General features: G+C 42.9%; 1 protein-coding gene across 2 annotated transcripts in view; it reads left to right on the forward strand.

Annotated features, from left to right (window-relative positions):
• The window catches only part of RPA1 (replication protein A1), a 64,045-nt gene that overhangs the window by 7,332 nt on the left and 43,958 nt on the right, over positions 1 to 12,755 (forward strand). For both annotated transcript variants that reach the window (XM_045375672.2, XM_045375671.2), the window contains exons 2-5: positions 1,505 to 1,555; positions 2,911 to 2,989; positions 3,560 to 3,668; positions 10,722 to 10,810. In XM_045375672.2, coding sequence (XP_045231607.2) covers positions 1,511 to 1,555; positions 2,911 to 2,989; positions 3,560 to 3,668; positions 10,722 to 10,810 — 322 coding nt within the window. In that variant the 5' untranslated portion in view covers positions 1,505 to 1,510. The remainder of the gene's footprint in view (positions 1 to 1,504; positions 1,556 to 2,910; positions 2,990 to 3,559; positions 3,669 to 10,721; positions 10,811 to 12,755) is intronic.

Consider the following 12,755-nt stretch of genomic DNA (forward strand, 5'->3'; position numbering starts at 1 on the left):
CTTGAACCCGGGCGTTAGAGGTTGCCGTGAGCTGAGATTGCGCCACTGCACTCTAGCACGACAGAGCGAGACTGTCTCAAAAAAAAAAAAATTTTTTTTTTATGGTGTCTAAGTGGCATTTTTGAAAATTTCATTCTTCAGTTGTTTATTTATCACGCCCGGCTAAGTTTTTAATTTTTGGAAGGATCAGGGTTTCACCATGTTGGCCAGGCTGGTCTCGAACTCCTGACCTCAAGTGATCTGCCCGCCTTGGCCTCCCAAAGTGCTGGGATTACAAGCATGAGCCACTGCACCCGGCCGGTTCCTTTTTAATCTTTATGCCCATTTTTCCCTTGCCTTATTGCATGAGTTAGAACCTCTAATACCACGTTGAATAAAGATGTTAAGAGGTATATCCTTGCCTTATTCCCGATCTTAGTAGCCTGTGATTGTCTTTTACTGTTAAGTGTGATGGTAACCATAGATTTTTTTTGTAGATGTCAGCTATCAGTTTAAGCATGACTTCTATGCCTAGTTTGCTAAGACTTTATAATGAATAAGTGTTGCCTTTTCTGTATCTGTTCAGTTGATAATGATTTTTCTCTTCTGTGAATGTGACAAATTACATTGATTTTTCAGTTGTTGAATAAACCTTGCCTTCCTTGACTAAATCACACTTGGTCATGACATATTACCCATTTTATATAGTGCTGGATTTGATTTGCTATTTGTTGAAGTTTTTTTTTTTTTTTTTTTTTTAGACAGAGTCTCGCTATGTTGCCTAGGCTGGTCTTGAAGTCTTGGGCTCAAAACAGTCCTCCCACCTCGGCCTCCCAAAGTGCTAGGATTATAGGCATGAACCACTGCATGGGGTGGTCTTTTTTTTTTTTTTCCTGTCGTAGTAAACGTAACATCATAAAATGACTTGGAAAGAAAGTCTTCTTTTCTATTTTCTGAAATAATTTATGCAAGTTTTTGTTTGTTTGTTTGTTTTTTCTTAAATGTTAGAATTCACCAGTAAAGCCATCTGGACCTAGAGTGTTCTCTTTTGGAATATTTAGAATTATAAATTCAATTTCTTTAATAGATATAGAGTTACATAGATTTTCTTTTGTATCAGTTTTGATAATTTGTATTTTTCGAGAGGTTTATCCACTTTATCTTGGTTGTTTTATAAAGTTGTTCCTAACGTTCCCTTATTATCTCTTTAATATATATAGAATTTATTTATCTAATCCCCTGTTAATGAGTACTAGAGGGAAATGAATGTGCTGTTGTGAATAATGAATACATACGTGATGTCGGTGTTAGAGATGTACTGTGTTTCCTTGTTGTAAAACACGTATCTCCCTCTTACCATTTTATGATTTGTCCAGAGTGATCAACTAGATGTTTCAGCTGACAGGCTCTGAATGGGCTCTTTTAACAATCTTATCTGTATATTCCAAATACGAACTATAAAAACATGTCATTTTCTTCGTGCTTTGAGTGCATATCTCACACAAACCTGTTTTTACTCCCTCAGGCCATCATGCAGCAGGGGGATACATCCATAAAGCCCATCCTCCAAGTCATTGTAAGTACCTGTGTGTGTTCCTTGTCAACTTCATTAGAGTCAGCTGATTATAAATTACGTCCGATGAAGGACGGACAGATTTGTCCACTTTCGGAAATTCCCCGCCTTGTCACAAAAAATAGGCCAGTCTCCATTGTACCCCTGAAAGGAGCCAGGCTTTTTGAAAATATTACTACGTGAGCTGCTAAGTTCTACTGTCTTTGGAGGTTCAGATTGAAGGCTTTGCCTCACTCCCTCCTCGCCGTTGATAGATGACTGTGGTGCACCTTGCCTTTCTGCCCTTGGGTTTGTCTCGTTCACATCAGCCTTTTTTTTTTTTTTTTTTTTTGAGACGGAGTCTCGCTCTGTCGCCCAGGCTGGAGTGCAGTGGCTGGATCTCGGCTCACTACAAGCTCCGCCTCCCGGGTTCCCGCCATTCTCCTGCCTCAGCCTCCCGAGTAGCTGGGACTACAGGTGCTGCCACCACGCCCGGCTAGTTTTTTTTTTGTATTTTTTTTAGTAGAGACGGGGTTTCACTGTGTTAGCCAGGATGGTTTCGATCTCCTGACCTCGTGATCCGCTCGTCTCGGCCTCCCAAAGTGCTGGGATTACAGGCTTGAGCCACCGCACCCGGCCTCACATCAGCCTTTTATATGACTTCAGAAATACATCTAATATGAACTTGCCTCCTTAACATTCTTCATTTAACACATCATTTGTTTAAGGGGTTCTCGAACTTCAGTGGTAGTTTTGAACACTAGAGGCAGAATGTGGGCTCACGCGTGCAGGGTTTCAGTCAGCCGGTCTGATGGGTCTCTGTTGCAGGGCACTAGCTGTGGGTCAGCGTGGGCCTCTGTGGGCAGATTTCACTTCCTTTGGAAACCTGCCTCTGCTCTCTCTCAGGTGGGGATGAAGGTCTCAGCTCTGCCACCTGATCATGGGCACATGTCACTTAGGTCTCTGCCTCCATCTCCACCCCAGTCGTTAGCCCCTTCAGGACAAGGGTACTTGTTGTTCATTTTGTATTTTTAGCACATTTCCTACAAAACACCTTGTGTATATTGGGTGCCTCATTATTTATTTATTTATTTATTTATTTTGGTAATTGATTTTCAGCCAAATTTGAGTCAGAACTCAAGAGTACAGGCAGCTCGTTTTACTTCCCTCTGTATTGTGCTTCATAATGTTAGTGGAGAGGTGAGTGGGAAAATCATCAAATCCAATTTTCTTTTACTTGGATTTAGGTATCAAGAGAATGGGCAAACAGTTCAGTTTGTGTTGAACTAATGGCAAACTCACTCTCCTGCCACTTCGGTTTACTTATCCCTGGGGACGGGGCAGACAACCTGGCTAATCAATCAAGTTTTCTGTCCTAGAACATCCGTCCCATTACCACGGGGAATAGTCCGCCGCGTTACCGACTGCTTATGAGTGATGGATTGAACACTCTGTCCTGTGAGTATGGCGTATCCATCTAGAAATGTGTGAGTATTTAAATAATAGAAGCACACCCAGCCCTTTGGTTGCCATAATTTGGGGGCATTCATGAAGTCCATACTTGCTTGGCTGTGTACTTCATTCAGACAGAATTGCAGCTGTCAGCATTCCAACAATAGACTAGAGGTAGTGGAAAGCTGCCACTCGGCTTAATTAATTTTCTCTAACTGGTGTTCTGTGTTTTCTCTGATTAATTTCCCTAAGGATGATGTTGACATTGGTGAGCGTGATGGGTTAGCTGCCCTATACTTTCCTGTTTGGGGGTTTTATTTCTGTGTCGGAAGCTCTAAAGGGGAGAAAGGAGAGAATTTTTAAATGATTTTGACCACTTTAGCAAATTCACTCATTTAAGAGGAGCAGCAAATGTTTAACAGCAAAATACACAGTTTTTCACTATGTAGAGTCTGACTAGTTTTCATTTCAGGAACGTATGTAAGGCATTTTTCTTCGCTAGCACAGGTATGAGTACCTTTCAGATTCTTAAGACTGCAGGATTTTGGAGGCTGAAGAAATCTCTGTGCTTTTCAGCTTTCATGTTGGCAACACAGTTGAACCCCCTGGTGGAGCAAGAACGACTGTCCAGCAACTGCATTTGCCAGATTCACCGATTCATCGTGAACACGCTGAAAGACGGAAGGTATGCCGTGTGTTTTTTTTCTGTCTTATTGTATTGTAGAATGGGAACGAATTTAAGAACAAAAAAGGCAAGAGTGAGTTTTCAGCTAAGAATTTAACAGCTATTCAGTTAAGAACTCGGGTGGCTAACACATGGCACCCAAGGAAGAAATACACGGAAACAAGTCGGAAATTTCACAGCAGAAGATTAAAGTAGAACACAGAAATCTTGTTATTTCTAATTTCTTCAGAAGCAGCGCTTTCAGGATTTCCCCCAAAAGTATCTTATCTTTTTTGTTTGTTTGTTTTTGGTAGAAACGGGGTTTGCCATGTTGCCCAGGCTGGTCTCAAATTCCTGAACTTAGGCAATCCGCCCACCTCAGCCTCCCAAAGTGCTGGGATTACAGGTGCGAGCCACCTCGCCTGGCCTCAAAAGTATCTTTTAATGAAAAGAGGTCCCTTATTTTACAGCAGAAAACAATAATTATTTTGTAATGCTGCTTTTGTGTGTGTGTGTGCAATCTTGAATCTTTTATATTAAATGCTGTATTTAGCCAATATAGAATATGTTGAACCACGTATGGTGGCTCATGCCTGTAATCCCAGCACTTTGAGGGGCTAAGGTGGGAGTGTTGCTTGAGGTCAGGAGTTTGAGACCAGCCTGGGTGACATAGCCAGACCCTGTCTCTACAAAAAAAAAAAGTTACATAAATTAGCGAGGTGTGGTGGCACATGCTACAGTCCTAGCTACATGGGAGGCTGAAGTGGGAGGATTCCCTAACCCCAGGAGTTTGAGACGGCAGTGAGCTGTGATTGCACCACTGTACTCCAGCCTGGGCAACACAGCAAGAGACTATCTCTTAAAAAAAAAAAAAAAAAAGGCTGGGCGCGGTAGCTCAAGCCTGTAATCCCAGCACTTTGGGAGGCTGAGACGGGCAGATCACAAGGTCAGGAGATTGGGACTATCCTGGCTAACATGGTGAAACCCCGTCTCTACTAAAAAAATACAAAAAAAAAAAAAAGCCGGGCGAGGTGGCGGGCGCCTGTAGTCCCAGCTACTCGGGAGGCGGAGGCAGGAGAATGGTGTGAACCCAGGAGGCGGAGCTTGCAGTAAGCCGAGATTGTGCCACTGCACTTCAGCCTGGGCGACAGAGCGAGACTCCGTCTCAAAAAAAAAAAAAAAAAACAAATTTAAAAAAAGAATGTGTTGTACACCAACAAGTTGCTGCATGCTGGAGATACAATGATGAACAGAACTGTTATTATCATGGCTAAAAAATGACTTATTTTAGGCAAGGTGCAGTGGCTCACACCTGTTGTCCCAACACTTTGGGAGACCAGGTAGGGAGGATCACTTGAGCCCAGGAGTTTGCGACCAGCCCGGACAATATGGTGAGACCTTGTCTCTATGAAAAAAAATAAAAGTTAGCCGGGCGTAGTGGCAGGTGCCTGTGGTCCCAGCTACTCGGAAGGCTGAGGAGAGAGAATGGCCTGAACCCTGAGAGGTGAAGGCTGCGGTTAGCTGAAATTGTGCCACTGCACTCCAGGCTGGGCAGTAGAGTAAGATCCTGTCTCAAAAAAGTCCAAAACAACAACCACCACCAGCACCAAGATAAAAAACGATCAACAATACTAAAAGGTTTAAGTAAGTAGTTTTTTAAAATTGGGTTACACTGGTTTTAGGACTCTTAATTTTCTCCAGCTGTTCTTTTCTCCTACCTCTTTAGGTTGGTTGGATTTCGCTCAAGAACTTTTTTTCTGGACGGGCCCTTTCATGCCATATTCCCCATTATCAGCCTGTTGGCCTTTCTACTGGATGACAACTTGCCTGGCTGTCTATTCTTAGGTTCTGTGACTTTACCCTCAGAATTTTGTCTTCTGGCATTGAATGTTGATCTGGAGAAGTCTTAAGGGCAGCCTGGTTTGATTTCTTCCCTTGTAGAAAGCATTGCTTTTTTTTTTTCTCTCGAGGCCTCACTTTGGTTGCCCAGGCGGGAGTGCAGTGGCACCATCAGGGCTTACTGTAGCCTTGACCTCCCGGGTTCAGGTGATTCTCCCACCTCAGCCTCCCGCGTAGCTGGGACTATAGGCACTTACCACTGTGGCCAGCTAATAAGCTTTGCTTTTTCTACCTATATTCCTGAAGATTTTTTTGTTTATATCTCAACTTCAGTACTTAACCAGGCTATGCCTCAATGTCAGTTGCACATATTCTTTTTTTTTTTTTTCTGGTATGTGATGTGCTCGTTCAGTCCGCAGATTCAGTTCTTGCCAAGGAAGTTTTTCTGTGTGTTATTCCTTAATGTTGTTTTGTATTTCATTTATTGAGTTCTAGTCTTTACATATGTTGTAGATAACTTTGACCTCCATATAGGTCTTTAGTTTAACCTTTTTTCTAATGGATGCATTGGCTCGCCTCAAGGTTTTCCAACATAATAGTACAGTTTTTAGCCTTCTCTTTTCTGCTCCTCCGTCTTTATAAATTATGAGATGTATAATAGTATTTATTTTGTTCTGTTTTTTCTTAGCTGTTCAAGCTCCCTTTTCTTCTTCATCTCCTGTTTTAGCTCGTCGTTTGGCTCTTCATTGGTCGAATGTGTACATTCGTACTTATTTTGCAGATCGCTTTGGAGGAGGGCTTGCTCCTTATCTTGGCTCGCACTTTCTTCTAGAGTGGGTTCTTTAATCGTCTCTGCCTCCCCGTTCCTTTCACTCGGACGCATTGTTGTGTGTTGTGTGGTTGCTCTGTCATCCTTTTTATTTTGTTCATGCTTCATGTGGACAGTCCCGTCCCGACTTGGCATTTGCTCTGACATAGTCTAGGCGAGGTACCCGTTGCCAGTCTTCTCATGTGGGAGCTTTTGTCTTCCAGTCCAGGCCACCTTGGGTGCTTACGTGATGCTTTCCAGCCACTCTTCTGTCCTCCAGGGCGTGGTCGTGGGAGAAGGTGGAAGCGTTGCTGGGATGGGGTGCAGTCCCTGCTGGGAAACTCTTCACAGCTCACTCTCTCCAGTCACGGGGACAGCTCCGCTCCCCTGGGCTTTGCCTGACTGCACTGCCTCAGCTTGGAGGCTTGCCTGGTGTTCTTTTGTACCTCTGCTGAGAGCCTGTGTGTGGCTGGGTTTATTTACTCCATGCTTTTTTGGTGATCATCTAGGTTTATTCTAAACAGCACTTTAGCAGTCATCCTTGTACTTTACATGTTTACGCTTTTATTTCTGAATAACAGATTATTAGAATTTGTATTGTGGGGTCAAAGGACACCCTATGGAAAGTGTACCCATTTTACTCATAAATGTTACATAAGAGTATCTATTGACCGGGTGCGGTGGCTCACGCCTGTAATCCCAGCACTGTGGGAGGCTGAGGCGGGCAGATCGCAAGGTCATGAGATCGAGACCATCCTGGTCAACATGGTGAAACCCCATCTCTACTAAAAATACACAAATTAACTGGGCGTGTGGTGGGTGCCTGTAATCCCAGCTACTCAGGAGGCTGAGGCAGGAGAATCGCTTGAACCCGGGAGGCAGAGATTGCAGTGAGCCGAGATTGTGCCATTGTACTCCAGCCTGGGTGACAGAGCAAGACCCCATCTCAAAAAAAAAAAAAAAAAAAAAGCGTACCTATTTCTGAATAGACAAATTCATACAAACAAATTCAATGATTGGTTCTCAGGGGTGGTAAAGTGTGGAGTGACTGTCATTGTACACATGGTTTCTTTTGGGGATGATGACAACGTTCTCAAGTTAGGTAGTGGTGATGCTTGCGTAACTGTGGAATGCAAAACTCCTGGGATTATCCTCTCTGAAAGGGTGAATTCATTATGGTATGTGAGTGATATCTCAATAAACATGTTATTTAAAAAGAAGTGTTTGTCATTAAGTTTGTCAACATACTGTGTATTAGTAATATTTTAAAAAATAATTATCAACCAGACACGGTGGCTCACGCCTGTCATCCCAGCACTTTGGGAGGCTGAGGCAGGCGGATCACCTGAGGTCAGGAGATCGAGACCAGCCTGGTCAACATAGTGAAACCCTGTCTCTACTAAAAATACAAAAATTAGCCGGGTGTGGTGGCAGGTGCCTGTAATCTCAGCTACCCGGGAGGCTGAGGCAGGAGAATCACTTGAACCCGAGAGGTGGAGGTTGCAGTGAGTTGAGATCGCCCCACTGCACTCCAGCCTGCGCGACAGAGCAAGACTGTGTCTCAAAAAAAAAAAAAAAAAAAAAAGATTGCCTAATACTCAACTCTTGTTTCTTTCTTGCAATAAATCGTGCCTTAAGAAAATAATCCTAGGCTGGGCTGGTGGCTCACACCTGTAATCCCAGCACTTTAGGAGGCTGAGGCAGGTGGATGACCTGAGGTGGGGAGTTCAAGACCAGCCTGGCCAACATGGTGAAACCCCGTCTCTACTAAAAATACAAAAATTAGCCAGGTGTGGTGGCAGGTGCCTGTAATCCCAACTACTCAGGAGGCTGAGGCAGGAAAATCGCTTGAACCTGGGAGGCGGAGGTTGCAGTGAGCTGAGATTGTGCCACTGCACTGTAGCCTGGGCGACAGAGTGAGACTCTCTCTCAAAAAATAATAATAATAATCCTCTTAGCTTGCTCATTTTCTTTCTGTTTTTATTTTTAAAATCTTTTTTTCTGGAAAATTTTAAACATCTACAAAAATAGACAGAATACACGGTAGTTGATGAGTCCCCATATAGCCCTTCATTGTTACCTGTTGTCCACGTTTGCTTTATCTCCATCCTTGCAACGTCCACTCTCCTCTGTAATTTCGAAGTAAATCTCAGACATCGTATTATTTCATCCATAAATATTTTAGTATATGTTTTTGAAAGATAAGAACTCTTAAAAAGACACTATCCCATTTCACACCTAAAATAACAAATGCGCTGTCAGTGTTGCATTTCCAACTTGTCGTGTGTGTGCACATGTGTGTGCGTGTGTGCGTGCATGTACATGTGTGTGCGCGTGCGCCTGCACAATCTACATGAATCAGAATCCAAAATAAGGTTCCCGTGACAGTAGATTGACGGTCTATTAAGTCTCTCTGAATCTGTAGGCTCTGCCTCTACCTTTTTTCTCCTTTACTGTTTATTTGCTGAAGAAACCAGGTCATTCATCCTTCACCTCATGCAGTTTCCCCTAGTCTGGATTTGGCTGATTGCATCCCTGTAAAGTCACTTAATGTGTCCTTGTCATCTGTATTCTCTGTAAGTCGATATTGGTGTCTTCTTTTAATATGCTGCTAGATTCATCTCGCTGATATTTTATTTAGGATTTGTGGGATATCGCAGGATGAAATTAGTTTTGGTTTTGTGTGTGTGTTTCATCTTAGGTTTTAGTATTATAGTCATACTGAATGATTCATAAGCCTTCTATTTTTATATGTTCTGGAGTGATTTGTATAATTTTGGAAAGTAGTTAAATATCTGCCACTTAAGTATCTATCAGGTAGTTATTACAGGGAATCTAGATATCGTTTTCAGGAACAGATAATTTCAAGCTTATCTGATTGAAACTCTGATGTGAAACCTGATAAGGGTAGCACACACGGACTGATTGTATGTAAAAATCCAGAACCAGCAGTCAGACCATTTGAAGTGTAAAATGTGATGAAAACGGGTAGATTATTGCGTAAGTATTGCTCTAGGCCAGTTTCTTCATCTCCACAGCCATTAACCTCATTCAGGCCTCTGTCATTTCGTCTCTTCTCTTGGTCTCCCTGCCTCCAATTGTGTTCCCGTTAAATTCCTTCTTCGTGTTTCAGTTCTTTTTAAAATGCAGACATTGTGATGTGCTCATCAAGTATGTACTGAGCAACAACTGTGGGCCGTTTGCTTCATTAAGCACTGGAGGGATGGATACCTGTCTTTATTGACAGTACAGTCTAGTAGGAGAGATAGAGAATAATAAAATAATCACTAATGGACATATAATTAAGATGGAGCAGAGTGTTCTGAAGGAAAGAAATCGTGGCTGTAGGAAAGACTAGAACAAAGCAACCTGATCTCAACTAGAGATTAAGGAAGCATCTCTTGAAGTGATGTTTGAGATGAGAGCTAAAAAACGAGTATTAGATGAGGCAAAATGAGGAAGAACACACCACCACGATCGCAGAGCAGCACGGACAAAGGCCTTCTGGCCAGAGGGACTGTCGCATATGGCAGCACTGAAAGGAAACAGGAAGGGCAGAGGGCAAAGGGCAGAGGGCAAGGCAGCCCCATGGATGTGCTGGAGGGGGGTTAGCAAGGCCAGGCCAGGCCAGGCAAGCCATGGCACAAGTTTTTCTTTTTGGCCTAAGGTCATTGGGAAGTTATCGCAAGGTTTCAGTCAGAGTTAAAAATCAAAGAACAAATCCCAGCACTTTGGGAGGCCAAGGTGGGCGGATCACGAGGTCAGGAGATCGAGACCATCCTGGCTAACATGGTGAAACCCCGTCTCTACTAAAAATTACAAAAAACTAGCCGGGCGAGGTGGCGGGTGCCTGTAGTCCCAGCTACTCGGGAGGCTGAGGCAGGAGAATGGCGTGAACCCGGGAGGCAGAGCTTGCAGAGAGCCGAGATCCAGCCACTGCACTCCAGCCTGGGCAACAGAGCGAGGCTCCGTCTCAAAAAAAAAAAAAAAAAATCAAAGAACAGTAAGTTCTTAAAAATGGGTCCTAATTACATTGTAAAACATATTCGTTGTCATAATTAGTTTTCACTGGGAAAAAGTCATTGTTTAGATGAGTATGTGTTTCTGAAAACAGGCCATCCCTTTTTGTGCCATACATTCTTGTGTTTAGTCATCTAAATTCTTACCGTGTCAGTTGCTCCTTGAAGATACGGTACGTAGCAAGAACACTGCATTTTAATTAAGGAACTAGATGAAAAATGAAAACCCTGCAATCTAGAAAAGGCTTGATCATGACGCGGTGAAAGCTTAAGAGAAATATTTATGTAAACAGGTGACAAAGGGAAAATAGTTTTGTCAGAATGATCATCAGGGAAAGCATTTTGAGTAGCTTATCATTTGAACGGAATTTATTTTTCTAACCTGTTTCTGTTTGTCTGCTTTTGCAGGAGAGTCGTTATTTTGATGGAATTAGAAGTTTTGAAGTCCGCTGAAGCAGTTGGAGTAAAGATTGGCAATCCAGTGCCCTATAATGAAGGTAAAATGCTTTGGCATAGATTGTAGCACTCAATTGAATACCTCTTTATATAGTCGAAATTCTACCTTTTGGATTCAGTTTGACTTGTTAGTGTTAAAAAAATGATAGTGATTCTGGGGTCTAGCAACCAGGTTATTCTGTCAGGCTGTTTCAGTTCTAAAGAAACGATGTATGAAGAAAGGGCACAATTAGAAAGCAATGGACAAATGGGCTGGGTGCACGGTGGCTCACACCTGTAATCCCAGCACTTTGGGAGGCCAAAGCAGGTAGGTCATTTGAGGTCAGGAGTTTGAGACCAGTCTGGCCAGCATGGCAAAACCCCATGTCTACTAAAAATACAAAAAGTACAGGCATAGTGGCCCGCACCTGTAATCCCAGCTACTCAGGAGGCTGAGGCAGGGGCATTGCTTGAACCCAGGAGGCAGAGGTTTCGGTGAGCCGAGATCATGCCACTGCACTCTAGCCTGGGTGACAGAGCAAGACTGTGTCTCAAAAAAAAATAAGATGCCGGGCGCAGTGGCTCACGCCTGTAATCCCAGCACTTTGGGAGGCCGAGGCGGGCAGATCACAAGGTCAGGAGATCGAGACCATCCTGGCTAACACGGTGAAACCCCGTCTCTACTAAAAATGCAAAAAAAAAATTAGCCGGGCGCAGTGGCAGGCGCCTGTAGTCCCAGCTACTCGGGAGGCTGAGGCAGGAGAATGGCGTGGGACCGGGAGGAATGGCGTGGGATTCTCAAAAAAAAAAAAAAAAAAAAAAAAAAAGAAAGTAATGGACAAAGATTCAGTTATACTAGAGTAAAAAAAAAATATCTGTGATATTATAGGGTATCTGTAATATTAATGAGAAACATGTTTTCCTAAGATTTATCTTGCGCACACTTTTGTTTTGTTTTTTTTGTTTGTTTGTTTGTTTTTTGAGACGGAGTCTTGCTCTTTCGCCCAGGCTGGAGCGCAGTGGCGCAATCTTGGCTCACTGCAGGCTCTGCCTCCCGGGTTCACATCATTCTTCTGCCTCAGCCTCCCGGGTAGCTGGGACTACAGGTGCCCTCCACCACGCCCGCCTAATTTTTTGCATTTTTAGTAGAGATGGGGTTTCACCATGTTAGCCAGGATGGTCTCGATCTCCTGACCTTGTGATCCGCCCGCCTTGGCCTCCCAAAGTGCTGGGATTACAGGCATGAGCCACTGCGCTTGGCACACTTTTGTTTTTTAAAAGTGTGAAGCATGCAGTCTATCACTCCTGTGATAGCACTCACCGCACTGGTAGCTTTTAGAATTATCTCTGTTTACTGCTAAGCCATGAGTAAACTATGTGAAGGCAGAGATCATGTTTGTTCTAGTGCCTGACTTGAGGCTGGCCTTTAGTAAGTATTTGTTGAAACAAGTTGAATATATAACATTATTTTACTGTGATTATCTCTTGATGATGAAATTACTAATGATTTAATTTTCTCATGAAAATGTATAGAAAAGCACAATGAAATCAGAAAAAAAAGTCCATTTTTTCTTTGCGTCCTAAAAGAAGCTGAAAAAAAAAAATCATTACTTTAGACGAAAGAGACAATTCTAGAGAAAGGCAAAACAAATCTTCAAATCACTGGCCCTCTTAAAGGAAAAGATTGTTTGCCCTTACATCAAGTCAAAAAATAAAATAAAAGCCTCACTTTACACCAAAATAAATTTGAGATGTATCTTTTCAAGTTAGAAAATGAAACCATCGAAAATCAAAAAGAAGAGGCTGCACAAAGAATAATTCACAGTGAATATTTGTTTAAATTGAAATTTTAAAATTACGTATTAAAAATAGGAAAGCAGGCACAGGGCCTCACACCCGTAATCCCTGCACTTGAGGAGGCTGAGATGGAAGAATTGCTTTGAGTCCAGGAGGACGAGACCAGCCTGGGCAACACAGGAAGACCCCATACCTACAATAATTTTTTAA

The sequence above is a fragment of the Macaca fascicularis genome, chromosome 16, assembly GCF_037993035.2.
Source record: "Macaca fascicularis isolate 582-1 chromosome 16, T2T-MFA8v1.1".
Classification (NCBI taxonomy): Eukaryota; Metazoa; Chordata; class Mammalia; order Primates; family Cercopithecidae; genus Macaca; species Macaca fascicularis.